Source organism: Phalacrocorax aristotelis, chromosome Z, assembly GCF_949628215.1.
Source record: "Phalacrocorax aristotelis chromosome Z, bGulAri2.1, whole genome shotgun sequence".
Lineage (NCBI taxonomy): Eukaryota > Metazoa > Chordata > Aves > Suliformes > Phalacrocoracidae > Phalacrocorax > Phalacrocorax aristotelis.
In genome coordinates this window covers 6733369-6760949 of record NC_134311.1, presented here as the reverse complement: position 1 = coordinate 6760949, position 27581 = coordinate 6733369, and the positions used below count along the sequence as shown (strand labels likewise).

Genomic DNA, 27581 nt, shown 5'->3' with positions numbered 1-27581 from the left:
TCTCCCTGCTGATGAATTCCCCTGCCTAAAACAAGTTCCTTGTCTCTGGGGCAATGTAGCATGGGATAGAGAAATTACATTATGGTCATGCAAGACCGTCACCATGCACTGAAGCCATTCTTCTTTCTAAACACTCAAACCCACTTCGGTGTCTGTTCCATTGGTATCTTAACGTCCCCTTTCTTTCCCTTCTCTCCCTCGCCCATCTATGGTCCAAGAAGTGTTATTTCTGTTAAATAAAATCTTTGTTATTACTAAACCTCAGTGATTTGGTCCAAGAAAATAAAGCATGCAAATGTAGAATTGGCAGGGTAATAATAAACATTTTGCTATCCTTGAGCAATTAACCAGAGAATCTGCTGATGTTCTTTCCTTTCATAATTCTTTTGTTAAAGGGCTTTTCAGTTTTTAGCTGTTCTGAACTATAAAGCATGAATGAAATGTAACACAACATGTGTTGTTAACTGTAACTTCATAAACAAGAAGCTGTAGATGTTTCATGTTTTCCTGGATCTCTGTTTTTCCTTCCTCCCCCTCATCTCTTTTTAAAAAAATTATTCATTCCCCCTCAGTATTGATGGATAGAAATATCACTGGCTATAATAAAAATGTAGCAAATGTCAGAGAAGTCCAAGCTTTATTACTTTATTAGAAACCCAACACTTCCCCAGACAATCGACTCCTTCTCCAGTATATGTGTCTGATTTGCATATACATGTAAAAAAAAACCCTAAAAATATCAGAGGTAGGTATTTTTAAATCAAGATTTAAATTTACATAATTCTAAATTCTAAATTCTGAGCAACAATTAATTGGAAACTATTAAAACAGATTTGATTCCAAAATCACTTTTTAAAAGGGGTTAAATATGTATGTAAATTTGTTACAAATCTACCTGAGTTTGACAGTTTAAGAAACAACGTTTTAATGACATCAATATGCACAAAACTGTAATATTAGCTCTGGGCTATATTCGGGTACACTGCATAGAAGCTGATTTTTGTTTGAGTTCATCTGCAGTACAAGCCTGCAACTGATTAGCATTAATTTCATCCTGCAGATGGGGGTGGCCATTGGTGATTTTGTACAGCAGAATTGACTGGGTATGTGTTTTGTGCAGCTTTGCATTATCTTGCATCTTTGTTAATATAATTTTTTCCTATCAAACCTAACAGTGAAATTCATAGCTGGATCTTACTATTAACCTTCCTTTTGTTATAACTGAGCAGCACTGAACTTCAGTTAATTGCAAAGCATCTTCTTTGGTCTTGGATCTTATAACCCATCAAAAGATAATCCAGTCCATCTGTTCTTGAATGGATAAAAGCTGTCCTGAGGCTTGTAACTGTTTCCAAACTACAAACGAAATCTCAGCTCCTGACTCCAACACTGTGTTTTACCAGTAGACAAAACACTCTGTTCCAAACATTAAAAAATTCGGTTTAGGAAATGGAGGAAGAGAAAAACTTCCATTCTCAGATGGTTAAAAGCTGGTTATTTTGTGGGAAGGCTGAGTTGAGGAGCCTTAACTTTAGTGATTCAACATTTTACACTAAGGAAGCAGCTGAGACACTTGTGGAGCCTTCATGGGGAATATTAATTTACAACATAGACTTCACAGTGTAGACCCTCTCCCAAACACGCGGCTCTCTGGAATAGGTCCTACCCCCAGGAAAGGACCTCCTTTCCTATAAGCAAGAGAGGAATAATCCGAGACATATCAATTCAGTGGAGAATAAATCTGTTAGTGAAAGAAGAGGGCCGGTGGGGCTTGCCGTATGTACATGTGGCAACACAATCACAATCCTGAAAATGACTGTTGTAATGGAAATTAGGATTTCTACCAAATCAGAACATAAGAACCAGATGTGTAACATACCCTCACCATATGCACACCTGTATTTCCATGAATGCTTTACATTCAGTTCAGATAATGTACTTCTGTTACTGTGTTTTTTAGTGAATGCAAAAGATACTATATTTTTGTGTCCCTTGTAAGCTATTTGTATTTCAGACTCTGATATGCAAGTAATCCCTAAAATTCAGTGCAAGTGCTTTGCAACTACCCATTCACTACAGACACATTGTCAGTGCAAGGGGCTGTAATGGTTACCCAAGACAACAAGGTAAGAAAATAACCTTAGAAAGCTCGACTTCTGTAACAATTTATGGGTGTTTATTAAGCCAGCTCCATGCACAATTAGTAGTTTTAGAAGTATTTGCACATAGAACAAAATAACACAAATTTGTGTTGACTCATATGGGGAAAAAGGGCTTTTCACAGCCAGAGTAAAGAAACGGACTTCCTTGAGTTTTAGCCCAAAAAGAAAAGTAAGTTTTCTTGTAGCCAGTGCAAACACTGGGTAACAGTAGGGTTTGCTATATACTATACTGTAGGGTACAGTTTTATGCTGGCAGGTTCATACACTTAATGGCAAAATTTTCCATGCTGGATTTCTGAAATTCAGTGAAAAGTGGTAAGTCCCTCATTTTCCGTGACAGTCTGGCCCCGTTTCTCTGCCTGTCAGGTCTGTCAGATATCTAATCATTCAGCACAGACTCCATGGGTGGGCCATGAGCTGTCAGCAGGTATCAGGCTCCCTAGAATTTGAAACTGAAGCTTGAGATCGTGTCCCTCCAGCCCATGGCATCCCATAACCAAGCTGCCAGTGGGGTTGCTTTTTTCTGACAAATACAGGCATATAAACCAGAATAGCCTGGCCTGGGGCAGATTATTCCTTTATTTTTCTATGGCCTTTATCAAAATTTGAAGACTGTTATCTTTCTTTGCTCTCCTTAGGCTAACTAGTACCAATTCTTTTAACGTTTTCCTTTCAGGTCATAATTTCCAGATAATTTTTTGCTACTTTATTTTGAACTTTTTACTTCACCTGCATCTTTCAAGACACAGCTGTGCCTGCAAAGACCTTTTACTCTGTCACAGAAGGAATTACACTGGTCTGTCACGACTCTACTCTTGATGAACTCTGGTTGTCTTGTAAAAGACTTTTTGTTGTCTTCTAGGCACGCGCAAAGAGTGTGTCCTATAAAATCAGTTTTACAGCAGAGAGAACAACTGATTGTCATGCAGGGGATATTTAAAATAGCTTTTTGTGTATGAATGTGACACCAATACACAGAAGAAACAAATATGACATACATTATTAGGCTAAATCCTGCTGTTGAGAGCATGGAGTGGGTTTAATATTGGTTTCAGCTCTGAATTCCCCATTGCTCATATCCAATTTAATAGCAAATGACCAGATTAGAAAATGGTTGCTGTGACAATTTGGAAAAATATATTTGTATGGAGCTTATGGACTTGTTTGATGTATTTTGAACCATGAATTCTGTTTTTTAGAGAGATGCCTGTTCTTTCTCTAATGCTATCTTGGACATAAAGGCTAACATACTTCCAAGCAAGTCATAAAACCCAATGGGTTTTTTGGTTCATGTGGAGCCACCCAGAGAGTTAGCTTCTACCCAGAAGCAGCTTTCTACATAGATTTTTAATGGGCCTATCTAGATCTGCATATTTATGGTACTGTTGAATGTACAAAGTAATTATTTTACAGCCTGTATTGCAGAACTACTGTGCTCAGTTATCGCCTCTCCCTGAAGGCAGAAATCACAAAAAAACAAAAATCCTAATAGAGTGAAAATCTGCCTTTGGCAGTTTAGCCTTGTTCTGCTTTCTTTGTCTCCTGGCCTATGAAACTCACAAAGAAATAGTAGACAAAACCTGTGCCTGAGCAGTATAACCAAAGGCCAGTGGTGGAGCCTTTGCGTGCCTGGGAAGTCGCAGGACACAAACCTGATGTAGTGAGATTCATTACAGTGCCTAGTATTCCTAAGAAAGGAACACTGTAAAGCACTAACATAAAAAAGTTTAGTGTAGAACAGTAAAACACTAACATAAAAAAAATTAATGTAAGCTGACAATTCTTTCTTTGCTTATGATTCAGGCAACAATATCTACCTGCCATAGGAGGCCTCTTAATTTGTTAAGCTTTTGACTCTCAGGACATTTGACAAAGAATGTAAAACTCACAATCTACATTTTACATTCAGGAGAAGAGTAAGGCCAGTTCAGTTTGGTGACAAGGCCAACATAAGAACTGTCCTGCTCTCTGCAGTCCCTGACATTCTTTGCAGCCACTGTGCCCACCCCAACCCTCTTGCCCTTACACCAGTCCTTGTACTTAAGGCTACACACAGGATGATAATCATGACATGACTGAATAGTTCTTAATGCTGGTGGTTGTGAAACACTGCAGTGAATCCTAGTCCTGAGCTTTAGCTGTTAGACAGCACCGTCTCACTAGTTCAGGGGGAAAATGGTGTGGTTCTGTATTAAATAACAGTGAAGAAAACATGCAAAAACCGTGTAAGGCATGTAACAAATACAGATTTAATCTAATTCCACTGGTTTTTTTTCAAAGCTAAAAGTATCCAATTATTATGAACAGTTTATTGAATGGCAATCCCAGGAAGACTTTAAGTCTAATAAAAATAAAACACTACCACATTCAGAGAAGAAAAAAAGTCCATTGAGGTAGAGGTCAACTATTTTCATATTGACACATTAACTTGATTTCACCTAGCCAAAGCTATAGTGTTTGTACAGTGAACTCACATTGGAGCGATCAGCTGTTCTGCACTGCTAGCGGGCATTCCTGGATATAAATGGTTTTGTCTTGCTGCCAATTAACCTCCTTAGGGCCACCATCTCAGGACATCAGGCTATTGATGCAAATCCTTCTCACTCTGAGATTAACCTTATTATTTATAACAGATGTAGAATGTTAGGATGGGCTGAATTATTTTTATTTTTGTCCAAAGATTGATTTCTTTTTTCCTTAATCTGTTCCACATTACCCAAACACATGAAAGAGCGATTAAAGTCAGCACTGCATAAAGCTACAGATGAGATGAAAAAATAAGCAGAGGGGCATGCAAACAGAGGAATACCTTCCATCAGCTATGTATGTCCATTGTAAATTCAAGTGCATTGTCATTTTAGAAGGAAACTTAGACCCAGAATCATTGGCTTTAGTTGCTATAAGCAGAACTGACATTGACACACTTGCTAATCTTAACTTACTTCTTGAAAGGTTATGTTTTACCATGAAGTTTTGCAAGTGAAATTTTCTTGTATGCTTAGGAAACATCACTGTATAATGTCGGAAATTAACAGTTTGACACCTGTCCCATGCCTGACAAAAATAATTAAAAAGACATTTTTCCTTATGTTAGCCAGACCCTAGTTAAAATATACAAACTTCCCTTTGGGCAGAGATTGGAACATACATGGTTGAAGAAACAGGATTCCCCCTACCTTTATAAATTTCCTTATTTTGGAGGTGGGGGGAAACAGGAAGGAGTGGTGCTGTTGTGCAGGATGGGCTGGAGTTGACATGCTTCAGAGGAAGACAATGTTTAGAGGAACAGCAGTAAGCTAGAGAGGACAGTGTGTATCAGGAGGTGGGAGCCAGACCTCATATCCATTGGGATGGTGCTATATCACAAAACAGTCACAGTAAAAAAGGTAGAAAAATCCCCTTTTTTTCAGTTGTGTTACCATATGCAGCAATGAAAAGATTTCTCATTTCTTTCTTACTCTAGTATCAATAAAATGTTACTTTTCAAATGCAGATAACTGCATGTGCACAAGTATTTGTACCAAGCTTCAGGCCAAACTTCCTGATCTGTGGCTGCTGCCATCAGCATCTCCCCCTCCCCAAGCACTCCTGGCACAGCAAGGAACCTCCTTGCTTTTAATAGCAGAAAGGTAAGGAACTTTCGCTTCAGAGGTACAATGCTAAGTGGCACCAGATGAGTATCTGGTCCAGATGTGTGGTGTGATGAACACTTTAAAGATTTTACACTGGCTCTGACTTTGGCAGAAATACTATAATGCTCTAAAACGCAGGGAAAACCCAGTATCTGATGGGTAACAAGGTCTATAGCTATTTATCTGCAGTAGCTTGAAGCCTGATAGAGGTATGTACTTAGGATGTAAGGAGACTGTCAGAAGAATATTATTGAGTTGCTAAGCATCCTCGCAACCCAGGGGTGGTCTCCGGGACCATCTGCACAACGGCACGAAGAGAAGAGTTATGCCAGCGTCAAACACAAATAAACAGATGCTGCATGTTTTTGACCTGGTTTATGTGGTTAGTCCTCACGTGCAGTAAATAGGTGCACTTATTGAATTTTTATTTACATCCTTAATATCTGGAAACCACCCGGGGAGGTGGATCACTCTTGTCCCCTGGGGCTGTCCGCCTCCTAATGTGTCTTTTGATCACAGGGTCCATACCTGTGCCTGGGCAGCTGACCAGAGCCTTGCTTTCACTTTGGCAAAGCTGAGCATGCCGAGCAGAAACTGCTCTCCCTTCAGTGGCTCATCTCAATAACAGCAGCTGCAATGAGCAACCACTGCAGTGTCTGCCCGAGCAAAGAGGACATTGAACATGCGACAGCCTTTGACTAGTGGAGAAGAATAAAAGTAAATGCTTTTTCTTCCTACTTGTTTCTGTCTTTACTCAAAACTATTTTAGCCAACTTAAACTGGACATCTGTATTTCCAGTTCTCTTTATCTCCTGAGTTCTAAAAGAACAGTATGCATTCTTATTAAAGATAGATTATGTGAAGTGAAACAACCTAAACTGACTATCCTGCAAGCACAGAAACTGTGCAGTGCCTTTCTGTACCCAGAAATGGAAGGTTTCAGCAGCCTCCAACCAGGAATGGAAAAATAGATGTAAAGAAATAAGCTAAGCCCATGACATCTATTTGTTTCCAAAAACCACTCAGCCAGTCTCATTGTGCAGGGTAACTATGTAACCATCACAATGTACAATAAACCTCAGTGAAAGAGTTGTATATTTCACCTGATTACAGGTGTGAGAGCCAGGGGTTTGATTTTCTTCTTTTCTTTTCTTTTTGCTTCCTAACTACTTTTCACAAATAACTTGGCTTCAATCAAATTCTCTCTGGCATGCACTTGCTGGTAGGTATAAGGGTAAGGGTGACATCTTCATGTAATTTTTAGTTTACTGCTGAGTTCAGTGCAGTGCTTTGGGGGAAAAGGCCAAATGCTGGTATTGAATGTACTGAATTCAAATGTATTGAATCTCATAAAATTTATCAGAATTTCATAAGAGTAGAGGAAAGCTGAATTTGTGGTCCTCTTTAAACCTGTTTCACTAATTTTTGTTATGCTTTGTACTCTACTGTTTTCAAGAATATTGCTGAAGGAAATGGCTATGGACTACATGTAGTTGTCTTGGCAGGGAATATAGAGATCTATTTTATGTAATTATAAGGCTGGGAAACAAAACCATTGTCTCTGGAAAACTATTTTAAATTTTTTCCTCTGTAAGATTTATATTTGCTTGGTAATCTAAAATGTCCCAAAGTTCTGCAAAATGGCTATTAGGAGCTCTTCATACTATATTTGGTCATTCTTTTTTGGCTCCCCTCACACCAGGTCTCACTGGGAGCTGACAATGCCATAGGCTAACATAAGTCATAGAAGTCCTAGTGTTCTTCTAATTTATGATCACTGTCATGGGCTGTCAAACCAAGATCCCCAGAGTATGATGAATCCCACGTCTCAGCTTGCTGTGATCACTGATAATACAGTGTCAGCAGTATTAAGAGAAAAAAGCAGGCATTCCTTAACACTGCACAAATCTGAATTTAAGTGTAATTTAGGTGTTACCTACCTTCCAGATTCAGAGCTACCACTGCTGTATCATCCTCTAATCCTTCAATCACCTCGCACTTGTATCTCCCGTAATCCTCCAGTATTATATTCGTGATTACGAGAGAGGCATCGTTTTCGCTGCTTTCCCTCAGAAACACTCTGCCCTGGTAGTTTCCGTAGCTCTTTCTGTGCTGTCCCATTGCAACAAACACATCCACTTCTTTGAGGTAATCTGAGGTAAGTTTGGTCCACTTGACCCGGATTTTGTGGGTTCCTGAGCCAGCTGTTGATGTGTGTTCATGGTAAAATTTACATGGCAGTGTGACATTGCCACCCCGGTGTGAGAAGATTTTAGCTTGCTCTGCTACCACAAGTAGACGGGGTCCATTTTCTGCTAGGATTCAAGGAGAAAAGAAAAAAACAACAAGAATTAGTCTGCAATCTACCTTTTACAGAATGGATATGATCAGTACCATAACAACCATCAGCCATATTAATCATTAGGTCTCCAGAATCAGTTCCCTGCAATCATTTTGTACCTATGCAATAGTAAAGCATATAAACCAGTTATATACAATTATTTACTTAGCTGCAAGTATGTCTGTGTGTGCACCCCCCAGACAGGTAGAGGGGCAAACTCTTTCACAGCGCTGTCCCTTCGTATAGGCAGAGGCCATCCTATATACTCTATAGTCATGAAAGCAGAGTTGTATCTATATACTGACAGAGTTGTACAGCTGGTAGATGAAGGCCATCACCCATAAACGGCTCCACACAAAAATTCCACTTTTCCCTGTGGGTTGTTCCAGAGCTGTCCGTCAACGCTGCATGTTTTTTTTCATAATTCAGTTTTTATGTATGGACTCAGCTTATTCAGGTGGAAGTGTACAAACCCCCTCATGATCTGGGATGCAATGAATCATGCTCACAAAACAGAAAAACCATTACTGTATCAAGTAGCACTATTTATATTGACATGAAAAGTTTCAGCATATTTCTAAAATGTCTCATTTTCTATATGTATTCTCTTCTAACATTTGAGTTCAAGTTCGTCTTTTGACATGCTTCCACCAAACTGAAGAAGTCCAATTTATCTTCAAATGTAAAATTCAGTCCTCTCCTGGCCCCTTTCCTCACCATCTCAATCTGTTTTTTTCTCATCTGTATTCCTCATCTCCTTTAAACCCTTAAACTATTTTATCTTAGAAATTTTGATCTCGCTTTTCACACAAACCCATATTTAACTGGCTGGCTCATCTCCTCCTCACCCTCACCCAGACTCCCTGCTCTCTTTTCTATCTAGTATTTAACCACAGCTGATGTTGCCCTATGAAATATTTATCTTTAGGACGGTCAGCTTGAGCAGCTGCTCGCTTCCGACCTTAAGTCTCTGGGGCTTCTTTGACAAGCTCTGCTGCCTTGGGAAAACCCTGGAAAGCACAGATTTCATGGCGGCAGTCAACAGTTGTATCCAAAAGGGAGAATATTTCCTTTTTTCAGTTCCTTTTGCCTTTCCTCTCATGCGCAGTTTGCAAAATTGATTTAGCAAGCTCAGCACTTCTGTAGAGATTGCCATCCTCTATCACTCAGACACCAACCGAAGCTAGCAATGAATCACCAGTGCTCTGCTCACTGGGAAAGAATTACCGACCTCACTCTACATAACAGACTGCAAAGAAAGACTTCAAAACTCCCTATGTGTGTTCAGCAAGTCAATGCAACCACCCAGAAATGCGATTCCCATCTTTAAGGTTCAGTCTGCCTCTCTCTAACATCAGAAAAAGCCAAGGCTAAATTCCCAAATGTGGGGGCTGCTGAGATGCTGACCCTATGAAAGCTAGCAGCAATCTTCTGTTGGCGTCCATGGGGATGAATCTGGATTGATAGGATGAAACCACAGAAATGCACACAAAAATGTCATCAGCCAGAGAGGGGTGTGGATGACTGAAGGAGGGAAGGACTGGGATGGAGATTGCCTGACAGATGAGGTGCCAGTGATGAGCCCACCAGGGAGTATCCCACCCGGCCAGCTGTCTGTTCACAGCACTGCAAAAACCTACGCTGTGTCCGCAGCCACAGGGGGTGCAGGGAGATGATAGGATCTGCAGCTCATAAATGTCTCCAGACAGTCCTCAGCTTCTGAGCCTTGTTGACAGGTCTGCCAGCTGAATGATATATTCACCTAAACTGCAGTTTCAGCTTGACTTCACTATCTGTCTGCACTGGCTACACTAAGCAGCAGAAGAAACCCCAGGGTATGCAGTATTTTATAATTATGCAAACAGATTCAGGGGTGATAATTGCAAAGACAAACTTGCTGAGTGCAAAATTGCAACTGCAAGTTGTTTTACCAGGGTGAGAGACCATCCTACCTAGTGAAAAATCATTACTGCAGACTAGGTCACCTGCAGCGTCATACAACTGCTGTTCTTTTTCACTGCCCTTCTTCCCAGAGGCAAGAAGAGGCTTGGGACTGCTCCGATAATCCATCTCCCCCCTTTCAGAGGAGAGCATCCAAGGAGAGAGGTGATCTGAGGCAAAGCACCATGGAAAGTGTTGCTAACACTGTTTCCACAGAATGAGAAGAAGGAAGAAAGTGAAGGCAGCCAGGATGGTTGGTCTGCGAATTTCCCTGTTTCCTTCAGGGACAAAGACGTTCCACAGACTTCTGTCCACCTTGGGAGGAGAAATGTTATGCTTTGGGGTGGTTATTACCAAGAAATCTGAATCAGAGCTCAACTATGTTGGATCTTTAATACTGAAAGAGTCAAGTTAATAAATATTAGCAGAAAGGACTGGGGCAGGAGGGAGAGTCTGACTCAGGCTGCTAACGCTCGCTCCTTCTAACAACAGCTAGTCTGCGCCAGCAAGGCCTGGAGACTTGCCCAGACCACTGTCACCTCTGACTCCAGCATTAGCATCCTAATGTGGTGGTGTACCTCTCTCCTGGCTGCTTCCCACCTCCTCTGGCTCTTTGCAGAAGCCATTACCTGAGTTTTTATCTCAGTAAGGGTAAAGAACAGAGGCGATCACAACCTGGCAAAGGAAAGAAAAGCATGGCTTTTCTCAACCTGGACCGTCTCCTACATCCCTGGAGGTTCAAAGGGAGATGCAACATTTGAAATAAGCCTCCACACTCAAGTTTTCTAAAAGCCAATTCATTTTTACAGAAAAATAGATATACCCTTCTCTCTTGCAAGACAGTGGAGCAGAAAATTGCACCGCTGCTGCTCCCAGACCTAGGAGAGGAGGAAGGAAGAGTCCCTGGCTTTCAAGGAAAAGCATATTCCAGATTGGGGGCTGCTGCATAGTTTCTTTTTGGCCTAGAAGATGCACAAGACATGCAGGCAGCAGGGATTTGGGATTAAAAATTAGGTGACTGGGGTTTGGCAAGAGGCCAAGAGATCTTCATTATCCAGCAGTCAGCAAGAACCAGGGCTAAATTCACCTAACTGCATACTTTTGGGGGCATGGCAAAATGAATTGTCTTGGTCTCTCTGGAATCAACAGAAAAAGAGTTAAAAAGAAAACCCACAACAAACAAAAAAAAGTGCCCAACACAAAGCAAAACAGAATCCCTTCATTTATTATATGTTTAGCACTCTGGATGTAGCATTCTAGCTTACTGCTGTGAAAGTTAGCTTAAATGAGGAATGAATCCTGCTTCTTGGGTTACCTTAATGCAATGAGCAATGATGGGTTGTGAAACTGTAAGCTGATCACAGAAGATGGGGTAAACACTGTTTTAAAGGCTTGTCAGAGTTGCTCCCTGGCTCCCTGGTTTTCTCATGGGGTTTCTGACAAGGCTGCTACTTCTGAATACAATTATCTTTGTATCTAAGGGCAGGAATATCTAAAGATGAAGACAAAAACGAAAACGATGGGACACAAGAGCGTTATCACAGAGTCCAGCATGGTAATTGAAGAAGACAATACTTTTTCCCCAGAACTACTTTCTTCTGAAGTACAGAGAATTTGTAAGGTGAATGACCAAATAACTATAAACTCTACAAACCCCAGATAATCCCTCACTAAACAGTTGTTCTGCAAAAGGACAGTTTGGATGCTTTTTGGAGACAAGACAGACCATATGCATGGCCACTCAGGAGCCCCAGACAGTGGACTGATGGTGAGGAATGTGCTGGGCAACCTCCAGCTGCTCCTTCTGTTGGGAATAGAGATGGCAACAACCTGGTTATAGGCTCTGGTCTCAGCCCCAAGGTCAGAAATGACATGAGAAAGGTTTGCTATGTGGGGTTTTCACCCTTCAAGGTGTATTTTGCCTTGAAAGACAGTCAGCAGCTTAGCTATCAGTACAGGACCCAGCACCACTGGTGACTAATTTGCCATATTTTTTTCCACTCCTGCTTCCCTACTACGGATTCTGACAGGCTATGGCCTGTTGTTAATCCTCTTGGCACAATTATGTAGATGACAAAGACAACATAATGCAAAAACAGCTAAGCTAGCTAAAAATGAGTTTGTCCAAGTCGCAGAAGCTGTCCAGCTGCGTGGGATAGCACACAGCTCTGAGAGCTGCTTTTCCAAGCTGTAGGGAAAGACAGCCTGCCACAAATAAAAACTCACTTGGAAACTTGTTGTTCAGGTTGGCTCTGCTGTATGTTAGTGGTGCCAAATCAAGCAGGTATATACTGCAGGCAAAAGGGTATCTTGCTACCTTAAGTAATAAGGCAGGGGCAGTAGCATGCTACCCACCTCTGTTTTATTCTCCACTTCTCTTTCTCCCTCGTCTGAATGCTATGCAATTAACACTGCTGTTCTGGTTGTCATTACTTTGTACACTTCTAACCTTGACTTCAGTGTGATTTCCATTTGAAGGACAGTAACTGGACTTGTTCACACGCTGCCAGAGCTCTCAATTCAGTCTCACCTGCTGGCTTATTGGTTTAGTTCCAGATTTTACTGCTGGACATGTATTCAGATTTGTTTGTCTTTCTAGTTGTGGGATGTTTTATTCTTGGGGTTTTTTTTTTTGGTTTTTTTTGGGGGGGGGGGGGCATTCTCTTTTTGTTTTTTGATTTTGGATTTTTTCTCTCTCTTAACTGGCTTCTGCATTCAAGAGCAATGGCAAGACAGGTTTGGAAGGCCAGGAACATAGCATGGGGCAGAGAGGACAAGTCACGCCACAACTCTTGCCAAACAGCTTTATCCACTTTATCCATCAGAACTGTCCAGAAGCTTATGCTGACCTGTCTATGAAACTTGGTTATTCCCACATTTTAATGGACTAACTTACAGAGCAACTGTGGAGAAAAAAACATGCATTTTTAGAGGGGGAAAAATCATAAGCCAGGGATCAAATTGTAGATGTGTTTTGTCAGATAAACTCATGTATTGCATAAATGTTCCACATTGTTACAAGCCATTAGATTAATAACACTGTGTGCCATCCTACTTTAACACATAGTTGTTTTTTGCTTCCTGTAGTGTTACCAGGGGCAAAACTGTCATGGTAAAGCATCCTCACTTTTCTATAGCAGTGGCTTGTTTGGTTATCCTACCAAGTTTGTTTAAAAGTCAAAGTGCTTTCTGTGATAACAATAATTTCCACCTGCTATAATATGTAAGGAAGTGCATTATTGATGCATATGTGCATGTGTGTATTGCTCAGAGAAACTGAAGGGAAAACATGAGGAAGGGTTATGCACACACTTTTTTCCACATTCTTTTCCTACTACATTTTTTCTAAGTATGTTTCAACTAACTACCTTTTGCTTTGGGGGAAAAAAAAAAAGAAAAACTTTGTATATCAGCTGTAAGAGTAGGAAAAGCTGTTCTTGGCCCAAGTACTAATGTCGTTTTGTTTATGTCACAAGAAAGAAAATACAAGCATCAATCTCCCATGTTCCTGCCTCTAAACTGACAGGATAAAATACTCTTTACACATTAGTTTCAAGTTTTGACCTACAGCTGGCAAGGGAGATGCTAGATAAGTCTTGGCTAAAAGTTCAGGTACATGGTTCCAAATAACAGAAGAGCTAAAAATACCCATTTTATAAATGGCAGAGAAGAAATCTGTCTCTTCAACACAGAGATTACAAGACTGAGGTAAAACATTTTTCAGCTGATCCTATCTACTCTACCTGAGTAACACACTGGGGGGAATTGTTAAAGGGGCCATGTTGACTCAAGTTTAGGTTTCTAGGAGACCTAACAGCACATAAAACCATCACGGAAATAACAAACTTCAGCTCTTGTAAAATATTGCCACCTTTTGCATTAAATAAACTTTAAGTATGTGTTTACTTCAGTATAGATAAAGAAAATGCATGAAGTTCAGGCCTCATAGAGCAGAATAGAACAGAAATGTTGACAGTGTCTCTGCACTTCTGTACAGAAGTACATTTTCAAAGGTGGCATTGAGACTGTTTGACAAAACCAGGCCCAATGAGGAGATTTTCCAGTTCTTTAATTACATTTAAAGGCTATGTATATGGAATTAGACTGGTGTAGCAAGTAAAGGCAAATTAGTAATTTAAATTTATATTTAATATGAATCCTTCTGTTTCTGTAATAATTTTTTACAACCCAAATTTTCTGGTACCTATCATTTAAGGCCCATTCCAAAATACACATGAATGTTTTTAATGAAACCAACATGGCAACGGGAATCATAGAATCACGGAACACCCTGAGCTGGGAGGGACCCACGAGGGTGGCCGAGTCCAGCTCCTGTCCCTGCACAGGACAGCCCCAAATTCACACCGTGTCTCTGAGGGCGTTGGCCAAGTGCTTCTTGAATATCGCCGGGCTGGTGCCGTGATGCCTCCCTGGGGAGCCTGTTCCAGGGCTCCACCACCCTCTGGGGGAAGAACCTTTTCCTAATGCCCAGCCTAACCCTCCCCTGGCACAGCTCCCTGCCATCCCCTCGGGTCCTGGCGTTGGTCACCAGAGAGAAAAGACCAGCATCTGGGGTGAGGTTGCTCTTTGATAACATTTCTAATACATTCTGTTGCACCATGCCGTATGCTGAAGAGGAAAGCAAGTTGTGTTGATGTAAAAGAAGCAGCTCAATTATAAGAAAAGATTGCAAAATGGATCATGAGTAATCTAAAGTGTCCTGAATGACAACAAAACTAGTAAGAAATTTTAAGTGGAAAAGATAAATGCAAGAAAATGGAAAGAAATAACAGGTAACATCACTAAAAACGGGAAAATGCAGAAAGGTGGACCAAAGGAAGAAAGTCAAAAGGAAAGAGGAATAACATGAAATTTACAAAGATAAGAATTAGTATAAGAGGTCAAATCAGAAGTGTATCTAATTTCTTATCATATTTTTGGCAAGTCCAGCAAGTCTATGCAGCTTCTTTCTCTCTGTTGGTTCTGGGTTGTTTTGAAGAAAAGGATGTGGACTGTAAATAAAACCCATTACCATGCAGAACAAATTGGGCAAAGATTTCATCTGCTTTAGTTATTAATTGATTTAAATTTTTTTTTCAATAGGGCAATATCAAAAAGTTTTCTGCTTATTCTATGTTGACATATTTCTTGGTATGTATAAATAAATCTGTGCAGAGCTCTTGATAGGCAAATGGGTGCATTCCTGTATCAGAAAGGTAAAGAAATGATGTGTAATACAATTTGACTTATATCAAGGAAAAACTGAAAAGTTAAAGGTTGATCCTACACAAACCAAACTTCGTGTTCTCTTTGCTGGCTTTTCTTGTTGTATTTCTAAAACCTGAACAAACCGGAAGCATATGTTAAAGGCTCCTGCCACCCTTAAGTAATTAACTTAGCAATTACTATAATGGATTAGTCAACTTTGTTTATTTTGCAGAACAGGAAACACAGCTACACACAGAAAAATGTTCTTTTGTCTGAAGGGTACTCTGCTTCTTCGAATAATTGGTCAGCAACTAGCACTGTGAATAGATTAGACGGGTATACAAAGCTGAGCACTAAAAAGAATCATCTTCCTCTCTCATGGGTCACACAGTCCTTTGCAGATCTTGACTTCAGAGAAAAATCTGAGTCTTTAATTACATTGATGTGCTTAAAGTAGCATTGTTTTCCCTTTGTGGACACTTATACGGCTAGGGTATACTTTTGTCCCATTTTCACATTCACAGATGATTTCATTTAAGATTATGATTTTTCTAAAGAGTGAAACTGGTATCCCCTAAGGCACACACAGTTTATGGGGGTGGAAGGGTGAGGGAGGGCAACACATCTTGTTTAACTGTAGTTCTCTCATTTGCTTTTATCCACAAAAGTTAAAGTGGATGACTTTTATATACAGACAAACTACCAGAAAGGAAGGTGATATGGTCCACCAGTCCGGGATAATACAGCAGCCTGACCAGAACTGTGAAATCCACCACAGGCTTCAGGAAAGGAAATAAAGTAACAGAAGACGTAAAATGCAGCTTTAGATATATTATAAATTTTGTTCATAAATATTGCAATAAAACCAAAGAAGAAAAGGTATAAACAAAAGAAGTGGGGCAGAGGAAAGAAGCAGAAAGGAATACTCGTGAAGGTATGGAAGTAAAACTGTCAAGCAGGTAAGAAATTTGACTGAGGTCGAGTTTCACTCTATTAAACAACACGGGGAGAATCAGGGACTAGAGCTGACACTGACAGCAGGAACAGGGATATTCACAAAGCCAGAAACTAATTTCTATGAAAAACTGAAAGATTTAGGAGAAAACATACCTATGCCTATTGCAATGTTAAAGAGGTTGGCAAGTGTTTGGTAAAGCTGAAGGAATCCACAGTTTCAAGAAAGTGGACATTTGAAAGACAGAGCTCTGTGTTGTTCATAAAAGCAATGACCTGTCAGTATAATCAGAGAACAATACAATATATGAAATACTGATCATTCTGGTTACCAAATGCTGAGTGCGAGAGAGTTGGCATGAGGTTTTCTACTAATGGAGGGGCATCAAAGTGGGGTAGCTAGGTCTGGTTCCTGACACAGAGTTGTGAAGGGAGTCAGAAGCACTCTGAAATAGCCGTCAGACTGTAACAGAGTGAGTAGGTGGCTGCTCTCTAGGCAGGCCAAATGAAAGACAAAGGTGATGAGGTGGCACTGCACATTAGTGCTTTGGCAGGTTGTGAAGAAGTAAGAAATGATAGCGAGGACAAAACAGAGCATGGATCAAAAGCACCCCAGGAACGACTGTAAAAGCTCTTTCTGAAGCAGCAAAAAAAAAAGACTTTTAAATCAACACAGGTTCATTTTGTAGTATGGGGAAACTGCACAGACAAAGGTGGATGACAATAGAGAAATGACCCAAGTACTATACTAACAAATCCTCTCTTTTAGATGTCGTTGGTTTTGATGTTCTGAAAGCATGATGTTGTTTAAAGTACTACTGCATTGATATTAAATGGATTTATAAAGATTAAAGCTGAGCTCAGAAAATACAGCCTGCACAATGAAAAGGGTAGAAAACATCACAGTCTGAAGTACCGATGTTACTACTCACACTTGATATGGCAAACATAGTGGCACAGGTATTAGCTTGTCTTTCACTTTAAGAATGGTACCATGTGTTTCTGGACAGCAGCAAAATAACAGATATATGTAAGGAAATTTAACCATTAACAAGCTGACTAGTCTGTCCTCAACAGTAAACAGGACCTTAGAACAATTTTTGAAAAATTGTTGAAGAACAGAAATAGACTAAAACACTAGAAAGATGGATAAAATGCAGTAGATACCAAAGGGTGTCAGACTAATTTGATATCAACTATATAATAAAAATAAATATATAAGGCCAGGGAAATGTGATGTATCAATTGCTTAGAGCTCAGTGAATCAAGTCATATAGGAAATATATGAAATGAGACAGGATGGAGAAAACAGGTGTGTTGGCAGAAACTTTGCTAAGTGTCTAAGGACTAGACACAGAGGAGACTGCAATTGGTTGGGCTGAAACATAAATTATTAGCCTAGAGAAAAGCCAGTGAACTGTCTTCAGTATAATTTTTGAGACTTTCTAATATTTCCACTAATTTTATCTTATAAAGTATATGTGACTATTGAATTAATAATTTTTTCACATGGAATCTAGATTATTAAGGCCTAGCATGAAGAACTATTGATATAAACCTGGTACTTGTTAATTGCAAGTGATTATGAGGGAGAATGGCTGCAAAAACTTTTTATCACAATAGACTATAAATCAGCACTGCAGCATGGCAGGGAAGAGTAGAAATTTGATCCAAGGTCTGAAAAGCAAAGCAATGCTAGCTAGAAAACAAAAATACTAATGCCAGCCTAAGGTCTTATCTGGAATAAAATCCTGGCTGGATGCAATCAAGAAGTATGAATTCAAACAAGAATCAGCATAGAGATGAACTGCTAACATCATCAGGTAACTGGAGATTATACACTTAGAGAAGAATTTGAAAAAGATTGCTCAAATGATAGCTGTGAGGATATGGTGTTATCTTAGCAATGATTTAAAGTGAACATGAAAGTAGAAGAATTGTTATTTGAACCTACGGAATAACAGTAGGAGAAGCATAAGGCCACACAAAGGCTGTGAATAAACATGGAGAATTAGCAGAGTGTTTTTCCTATCATAAAAATAGGGTCCAAAACGACCTGTAGTAATGAGCCTTGAAACCCAGCTTTTTAAAAAATGAAACTAAACCTACAGGAGATTACCTGATGCAAAGAATAGAGGACAGTTTAGTTCATTGCCTCAGGAGATCCTTTTCAGCCCTGTGCACTTTACTACACAACATCTATCTGCACCTTTTGTCATTCTAAGGCATTCCAAAGCATGCAGTCCAGGAGGAGTTTAGTTACAGATCTCTTGGATTTCAGCTGGGGGGGGGGTGTGCTACACTCCTTAATGTAATATAAAATACCTTTTGTATGAAGCTATAACACATGTGTTCCACAGGCTTCCCTGATTTCCAGCTCATTTCCAGGTGTAAATCATTGTATGTGTTTATGCAGCATTGGGCAGAGCAGAATCCTAACCCTGACAGGATTCCAAAATGCAGAGAGAAATGAAACAAATTAATAGTAAAAACACCATGTTCCAAGCAGTTTTATTCTTTCTGATTTGTGGTCTGTGTATTTCAGAGCCTGAATCTGCTGATGTACAAAGCTCTTGGAAGTGCTCAATTTTAAGCTTTATCTAGCTTTCCTTGAAGGAATAACTCTCAAAGTTCAGGTGAGTTTTCATGGGTGGGGAGAATGGTCCAACTTGAAACTTTTATCAGCTTTGAACAATTTGGCACTTGAAGACTGCACTGTACCCATGCTGAAGGACTAGTAATAAGTGACATGTATGACTTCACAAATTACACTAAATGGAGGACTAAGCAAGTTTAACATAAGGAAAAATAATTTTTATTTGGTTTAATTATTTCCATTAATTTAATCTTCCAAAAAGCTAAATAAAGTTCAGAGATAAGAAACTGCATTATACAAGGGAAGGCAAACAATATGTTTAATAGATGTTGGTGTCAAATCTGAAATGTACCCTGAGGATCAAATGTTCATCGTCTCACAACAGTGATATGTCTTCAGTTTGATATAACACATTAGTTTGACCTTCATCCTGTGAGTTTCCTTAGAGTGACACCAGCTATCTGTTATTCCTTATTTGACCTTGACAATCTGAGTGCCTCTTTCAATAGGTGCAGGGTACCTTTGGCTTCTGTGACTTTCCTGTGAACTTCTAAATGTTCAGGCTTTCTTAGTAACCTGCCCTAATTTGGCAATTCACATTTACACAAACATTCACATATCCCACTTTAAAGAGACAGAGAGAACAATAATGCTGCATTCCTTAATTTTGTAAGATTAATTTTAGCCAGCCTCAAGAAACATATAAAGGAAAGCAGGAAAATCCCTGTTAGTTCTGCCTGTCCTTACTGCATAAATCCCCTGTTTTTCTTACACAGTATGACCCTCAACGACTGAAGCTGGGACTGAAAAAACAGCTGCATTGTACTGCAGACTCAAATCCTGCTACAGCTGTAGGCTCTAGGATTCAAACATGAACCAAACAGGATTATGCAGAAGGCCAGTATAATACTTAGTGTGAATTAAAGGTATGAGGCAAGACACATTTCTTTTGGGGTAAGCTACTTTTTTTTTTTCTGGTTTAAATTGCCCAATTATGATCTCATATATGCTGAGCCTTTTAAAATAATAAACAGCCATAAATATCTGTAATGTGAAGAACTATGTATGACAGTCTTCTTAAAATTAAAGATATTCCACAACAAACTAAAGGTATTTCAACGCACTGCAGTTGCTTATTACTTTAGGGTGCATGCTTTTTTTTTTTACCTTAAATCAAGCTGTACCTGAGTCACTAATCTTTGCAAGGTTGTGACTATGTGCTGTTAAATAGTGCAACTTTCATTGTTTTACTTTCCTTGGGAGTAATCATAATGCAACAGAACCAGAAAAGAAAAGGTTTTGTCACCAGTAATAATAGTATTTTAAAAAACTGCGCAGCAAAATAAAAAATTAAGGATCATTAAGCACATTATTCTGTTTCTCTCAGCAATCTGAAGATACTGGTATTTTCTCATGTATTTCCTTACCTTGAATGTGAATAATTCTTTCATGCTCCAGACTTGAGTTGTCAGGGTGAGGTTCAGCCCAGCAGACAGAAATCAGCACCAGAAAAAGTAGACTCTTCATCTTTACAGTCAAAAGAATCTTCTTCACTGTAAGGGCATCACGTACAAAGAGGCTTGTGAATTTTTGGAAACCTTTACAGTGTTGCACTGCACAACTTGTTACAGCAATGATTACAGCAATGATCTTATGAGGGATCTATAACACATTTAACCCACTCAGCTGAAAAAGTTACAACAGCTACTAATCTTTTAGGCATGAAGACTGGACCTTTTTGTCATGGACTTTCATTAAAGGAAACTGGCAATCTGTATTTAACTCTGCCTATGCAGAAATGCAACATGAAAAAATAAAAGCACGCACACAAATATCCATAAACCAAACTCTTTGCAGGACCATATGTAAGCAATACCTGTGTTTCAGAAAGGGTTCTAGTGTACTTTTTCTTTTCCAGACCTACTGGAGACCTGGTCTGTAAATACAGTTGAAACAATCACTATATCTGTATCCACTGCATGATGCAATCTGCTGTTGATAGATTTTCAAGATTAAAACAATCTAGTAGGTCTTGGCATTTCAGTCAAGACTGCAAGTTAACTTAGCAGTCAGGGTGGTAAGTTTGCTTGAGCTAAGCAGTAAAGATGACAAAACATTTCTTAGTCTGACTGGAAAGATCTATTTTATTTCAGACCCACTTACCATTTTAAAAGATGCCTAAATACACAATGAAATGTTTGAAAGCATGCACAAAGTAGGTTAGAGTTGTATATGCTACCACTGCAGTTGCCCTGATTGATTTTTCATTCATTTCTACCTAGAATGCTGACGCACTAACTTAGTGTGCCAGGTAGGTTCTCTGCAGTCAGCAGAGCTGAGCGCTGCAGGGAAAATCTCTGCCAGCCTCTGAGTAGTAATTAGACAAATGAAGACATGAAATAGGAAAGGAGGCATAAAATACAAGAGGTTTTATGTAGAGGGTTCAGGCTGCTATGACTTTTAGAGCTATAATTTTTACGACCCTGATTTCTTGAAATAAAAGATAACTATTTCCCCACTTTGCCTTTCAAGAGACTAGGACTTCTTTCCCAATCATCGAATAGCAGCCGCATTATTAATATTCTTTCTCTCTAATGCAGACATAAATTTATTTTTTCCCCTTTTTCTCTATCAGAGCTAGAAACACATCAAAGTTGCAGGGTACTCTCAGTCAGAACCTGGGTCAAGGTCCAAGCTTTGCAAACAATCACTGTCCCCAAATAGACTCAAACACCTATGTGTTTCAAGTCTAGATCTTAATATTGTAATCCAAGCCAACCTCTATTACACACTAAAATGCAGAAATGCTATTGCTATTTTTTCATAACAGAACATGCATGTTACTTGCCTGCCCTTCCATCTCTTCAAACCGAGTTTGGGTGGGAGTTCAGAGCCAATTCAGCATCCCTTACTCCTTACCATGGAGTGTCTAGAGGTAGGGCAAGTGCTCGCTGCACACTATTTTCCAGGTGGTCCACACTCAGTAACTCGACTCTCCGGCCACTCCCTCTTTCCTGGAAAGCTTGGCAGGCTGATGACCTCCATTCTGGAGAGCAAGGACAGATGTGGCTCCCCCTAGAGCACATCAGCCTGAGCCTGGGCTGGCCGGAGGGGTCACACAAGTGCAGCCGGGCATTCCTCCTGCGCGATGGGGCTGCTGGCCTGGCTGCCTGACAAAGCAGGGCACGCTTCTGTAAAACCACACTGCTCTTTCCCTCACAAATCCCAGACTAGGCACCTGATTTATTTCCTCTAAGAATGAAAAATGCTTCAGGTTTGGGGTTTGGGGTTTTTGGCTGTTAACTAACAACTGAAAATCATTTTTCTTTATTGGTGGGCAAGAGAGTTAGTGATTTAGAAATAGTCTGGTTAAAAAGAAGCTTTGATTTTGAAGGCAAAGTTTATGGGGGTATTTCCATCTCCATCTGCATCTTGGAGTGTACTCTGGGTGCAAGACCTCCTAGACCCAGTGAGTTGGGGTAAAGCCCACAAGGGCTCTAGAGACCTCCTCTGGGAGCACCTTACCTGCTCATTAACACTTTGCCTCTACATCTTGCCATAAACCTGCTTTCTTCCGTGGCGCTTGTAAAAAGAAACAACCATGTAACCAGATGACAGGTAGAACTACCTTTTCTGGGGACAGCATCCCCCTCTCCATCAAACTATGTGCACACAGACTGGGGATCTACTGTGGAACAAGAAGGATTTACCTTCTGGTTACACGGAGGAAGAAGTCCACACATGCCTTCCCTTCCTTGTCAAGGTCTGCCTAATATGATGGGGGAAAGTCCTCTGTGTAGCACCATCAGGTGGCGATTGTCAGAACAACTAGTTTCAGGATTAGCCTGGGGCACTGAGGGGGCAGGATATACCTTTTAGAGATATTTGCCTGTACCTTCAGATAAACAACATGTTCCTCTATAGAGTTTATGTGATAGCATCACACAAGCAGGATGAAAGGCAGGTTAGTGATGACTTGGAGATCTGCTCTTCCTTTTCCTTGGTTTCCTGGATGGAGCTGAGCAATTTCATATGTCACTTTGCACAGATATGGTACAAAAGCCAACCTTGCGGTTACAGACAGACACATGTTTTGGAGGGGTATACCCAAGATGGTGGTACTTTAGCTTTGTTAATAAACAAAGTTTGCAGCGGCTATGTTTCTGTTTTTCCCTAATTGCCATGGACAGAAAGAACAGCCTAAAGTGTTCATTTTTTGTGCAGGAGCACACACACAGGTAGCATGTGTGTACATGTCTGTGCTTTCTTTGACTCTGGTAAAGTTCATCTGCACTGCTAAGGTGGGTTTGCCAGACTGCACAAAACTAGGAAGAACCCAAAAACTATTTCCCAGGGGAGCAAATGCTTGATCAACGTTTTAGAAAATGTACCCATCGCATATCTTTGCTGAAGTCACCAGATGCTTTATACTTGAGGTTGATCGACTGAGAGTAGTTTTAACTGGGTAGAAGCATCCTGTTGGGGCCCATTTTAACCCTCCATTTAAGTCTGAGCAGCTTGAAGGCTGCTCCCTTTTATTGCCATGTACGGCAGCAGCTGAGAAAATGTGGGTGTCTGAAATCAGGAATACCCCAACCTCATACCACTCTCCTCCTGGGATTCTCTGTGATGGGAGCTGCAGCATCGAGCCAGAGCAGTACAAAGCAATGTTAACAGGCCAAAAACCTGACCCCTGGTGTTTTGTAGGATATCAAAAAAGCAGTTAGCCAGAGGAATTCACATCCTCAACTCTAGCCAAAGTAACAGAAGTCAGAGTCCATTTCTGCAGCAGCCTAGGAAGACCTCAGGGGAGAAATGATAGGTGTGGATGTTTTCATATTAAAATTAATAAAACCTTGGCTGGGAGAGTTTGTGAATTTTCGGTAAGAAATGGTAATGATTAGTCATACTCAAGAAATTTGCACTGTTTCAATTACTGCAGTTCATGAAGCTGTTATCTCCCTGGACAGGAACAAAAAGAAGCTGAAAAGTATTTTTTGTTGGGAGACCTCAAGGCTCAGGGAAGTGGTCAAGGTGACTACCTGTGGTTTTTAAATTCTCAAAAACTGTTCATTCTTAGATAAAATTTGAAATTCTGATACTAATCACCATTTTGTCATATTTACCCAGCCATAATTCATCTGCTACTGGCATATCTAAGAGACTGCAATGTTTGTATTTTAAAATAATATTCTGAAAATTAACAGAATGCCTTCAAGTAATTCAAGTGCATAAGTAACCAGTATTTCTCTGAAGAACAGAGCACTGAAAAATAATGTTACATACTAATCTCTGTTTTTAATAAAGTAACATATTTCTTATTTACTACTGCAACTACTTTCTGGCTACAGAACATGAGGGCATCCACTGTGAGAGGCCAAAGGTCCACCCAACTCAGTATTCTCTGACAGTAGTTAAAAGCCTGGGGAATGCCTTTGTTCACAGGAGTTAATTTTTGTTTTATATTAAGACATGATGATGTCTTATATCAAATGCTTGTTTCCTTGAGAAAAAAAGACCTGTGGAAGCTGAACTCACAATGGTTCAAGAGCATATGGTAATGCAACCACTGTCTCCTGTGATCCATCTGCTGACACTGTCATCCTAGTAAGATAGGTGCTTGAACTAGATTTTACCTAACACATGCAAAAATCTGGCTGCTTCTGTGGAAGCACCTCTGCTGCTTTGGATCTTTCAGGATTGTGATTCTCTCACAGCACCCAGGTATCCACAGGACCCTCAGAGAAGAGGGTATTGTAAAAACATGCTATGCCATCTCCTCATGTGTGTAACTTCATGGTACAATGAAGGTTCAGGAGGAGAGAAGCAGATGCCTGTGGAAGAAGGAGACGAGGTACCAGCGCACAGGGACAGAGACAAAACCAAACTCAGGGGACTTCTTCCTAAGAGGCTCTGTCATTCTGTGGAGTTTTCTATATTTAATACAGTGAGACCCAGCAAGTAAAGGCAGTAATCAATGATATCTAAACCAGGTAACAGAATCAGTAAAATCAGTCTCAATAATGTGGGGCTGAAATAGTCCCAAAATCTGTGGACTATTCGCAACCATGCACAAACCTAGTGTATAATATAAGCATTTACAGGCCCCCTCTATGTGGTGCTCTCCTTTATATGGGAATTGGTGCTAAGCACTAGAAAAGTACTTATTAATGAAACAAAATTTATGTATTTTCAGGGAAGAGTGTCAGCTGCAGTAACTGAGAATCTCTTATCCTTAGACACTGGTGGTAGATAATAGAATAGGATGAAGATTGGTCTAGGCAGTACTCTTACACTCTCTTCAGTAGCCTTTCCTGAAACTGAGAAGTTGGAGACAATATGTCAATCTAGCTGATCAGAGAGATTTCTGGTATCAGATGACTGGCCCAAGTCTCCTAAAGATCACACCTTTTATATATATATATGTATAGACACCTAGGTTTAGGCAACTGAGTCAAGCCATAAGGGTGGAATTCAGCTCCAGATTGTGGATACCTATGTTAGTGTGGCTGTATTTAAAATGTTTACATTCCACTTAGGAGTCCAAGCTATTGTTACAGACAGTTTATACCTAACCAATGTGGCCAGTGGAAGGCAGATGTCTGTTTAGTTAACCTAGCATGCCTTCCATGTATTCACTTTTGTCTTTGAATAACTTCCTCTATATGCACTGTGGCCTCTCTGGAGAAGTGGGAATTGAGGGTTTGAAACTTGCACACTGCCGTGGAGGGCACACCTTGCACTTATTGACTGAATGGTCTAACATAAGGCTGTTTTGCAGTCACGGTACTGATGCAAATTTGTTTAGTGAAGGACTCGTCACTCAGGATTAAAGGGACAGGACTGGACAAAGGTGCCTGAAGTGCAGATCGGACTCAGGGTCTCCTTACAAGCAAGGATTCAATAACTCCCGTAATTAGCGTTTCTTTTGGCTAGCTCTAGTCAGCTTCCCACTCAGCACTGTAAGAAACACTTTAAGAAACAAATACTCATCTCTCTATTGACTGCAGGAGGAGGGTGAGTGTTCTGACTCATCCTGGTAGCACTGACACAATCATTTTAGATGTCCTGATGTCAAAAGTGGGCATCTAAAGTAAGCAACAGCAAAGTCAACCTTACTCTTGAAGGGCACCTAGCTTTTTCATAGAATCATAGAAGTGTAGAATCATATAATAATTACAGGTTGGAATAGACCTCTAGGATCATCAAGTCCAACCATCAACCCAACACTACCATGCGTCCTAAACCAAGCCTTGAAGTGCTGTGTCTACACATCTTCTAAATACATCCAGGGATGGGGACTCCACCACCTCTCTGGGCAGCCTCTTCTAACGCCTGACCACTCTTTCAATAAAGAAATTTTTCCTAATATCCAGTCTAAACCTCCCCTGATGCAGCTTGAAGCTGTTTCCTCTCATTCTATCGCTAGTAACTTGGGAGAAGAGACCAATCCCCACCTCACTACAGCCCCTCTCAGGCAGTGGCAGAGAGCGAGAAGGTCTCCCCTCAGCCCCCTCTTCTCCAGGCTAAACACCCCCAGCTCCCTCAACCACTCCTCATCAGACCTGCTCTCCAGACCCTGCCCCAGCCCCGCTGCCCTTCTCTGGACACGCTCCAGCCCCTCAAGGCCCTTCTTGTCCCGAGGGGCCCAAACCTGAGCCCAGCGTTCGAGGTGGGGCCTCCCCAGTGCCGAGCACAGGGGCCCCATCCCTGCCTGGCTCCTGCTGGCCACACCAGTGCTGACACAAGCCCGGGTGCTGGTGGCCTCCTTGGCCTCCTGGGCACTGCTGGCTCATGCCCAGCTGGCTGTCAGCCAGCACCCCAAGGGCCTTCTCCGCCGGGCACTTCCCAGCCCCTCTGCCCCAGGCCTGCAGCGTTGCCTGGGGTTGGAGTGATCCAAGGGCAGGACCCAGCACGTGGCCATGTTAAACCTCATACAAATGACCTCAGCCCATCAATGCAGCCCGTCCAGATCCATCTGCAGACCCTTCTTATCCTTGAGCAGATCGACACTCCTGCCCAACTTGGTGTCATCTGCAAACTCACTGAGGGCACACTTGATCCCCTCATCCAGATCATTGATAAAGGTATTATACAAGACTGGCCCCAACACTGAGCCCTGGGGAACCCCGCTTTTGACTGGCCACCAACTGGATTTAGCTCCCTTCACCACAAAGTATTTACCTTGTAAGTATATATAGCCTCCTTCAAAGAGCTTCCATTCTCCAAAGGCAACAGTAAAATACTCAGTTCCAGCTACAGGCCTAAGAACCCAGTTAGTAAAATCAAATGAAAATCCACTTCTTGCCCTGATATGCCCTTACACCATCTAATCTTGAGTCTACTTTTCACTTATTTTGCTAAGACGACAGTTTCTTCTCAGTGAAAAAGCCCCCCAGGCTGATGGAATTAAGGCAAGACAGATTCAGGAGACTGGTCCCCAAGCTAAACTGTTCCCGTAAAAGAAATTTTGCCAATGCCATGGTAAAAAGAAAGAATAATTGAAGGCGTAAGAATGATAATGTTTACATGCTCTATTGGAATGACTTAGAGCAAGCTTTCCAAGACCTCCTCCCATGCTACTTCATTAGTTAAGCCAATTTGGAAATTTGTGAGACTGTGTGAGTCTTGGGGCCATCTAAAGCGCCAGACGGTCAATGTCTGGAGAACAGGTTGTCATAGCAGTTCCCTAACCACAGGCAGAACAGTTCAGTGTGAAAGCAGCATGACCATTCAAAGACATCTGG

At 40.8% G+C, this 27581-nt stretch overlaps 1 protein-coding gene across 4 annotated transcripts in view; it reads right to left on the bottom strand.

Moving 5' to 3' along the window:
• HAPLN1 (hyaluronan and proteoglycan link protein 1) overlaps positions 1–27581 on the bottom strand; it is a 68037-nt gene that overhangs the window by 13221 nt on the left and 27235 nt on the right. For 3 of the 4 annotated variants that reach the window (XM_075078917.1, XM_075078916.1, XM_075078918.1), the window contains 2 exons: positions 20262–20387; positions 7735–8109 (listed from right to left, as the gene is read on the bottom strand). In XM_075078917.1, coding sequence (XP_074935018.1) covers positions 7735–8109; positions 20262–20361 — 475 coding nt within the window. In that variant the 5' untranslated portion in view covers positions 20362–20387. The remainder of the gene's footprint in view (positions 1–7734; positions 8110–20261; positions 20388–27581) is intronic. The other variant, XM_075078919.1, reaches the window with a different exon arrangement.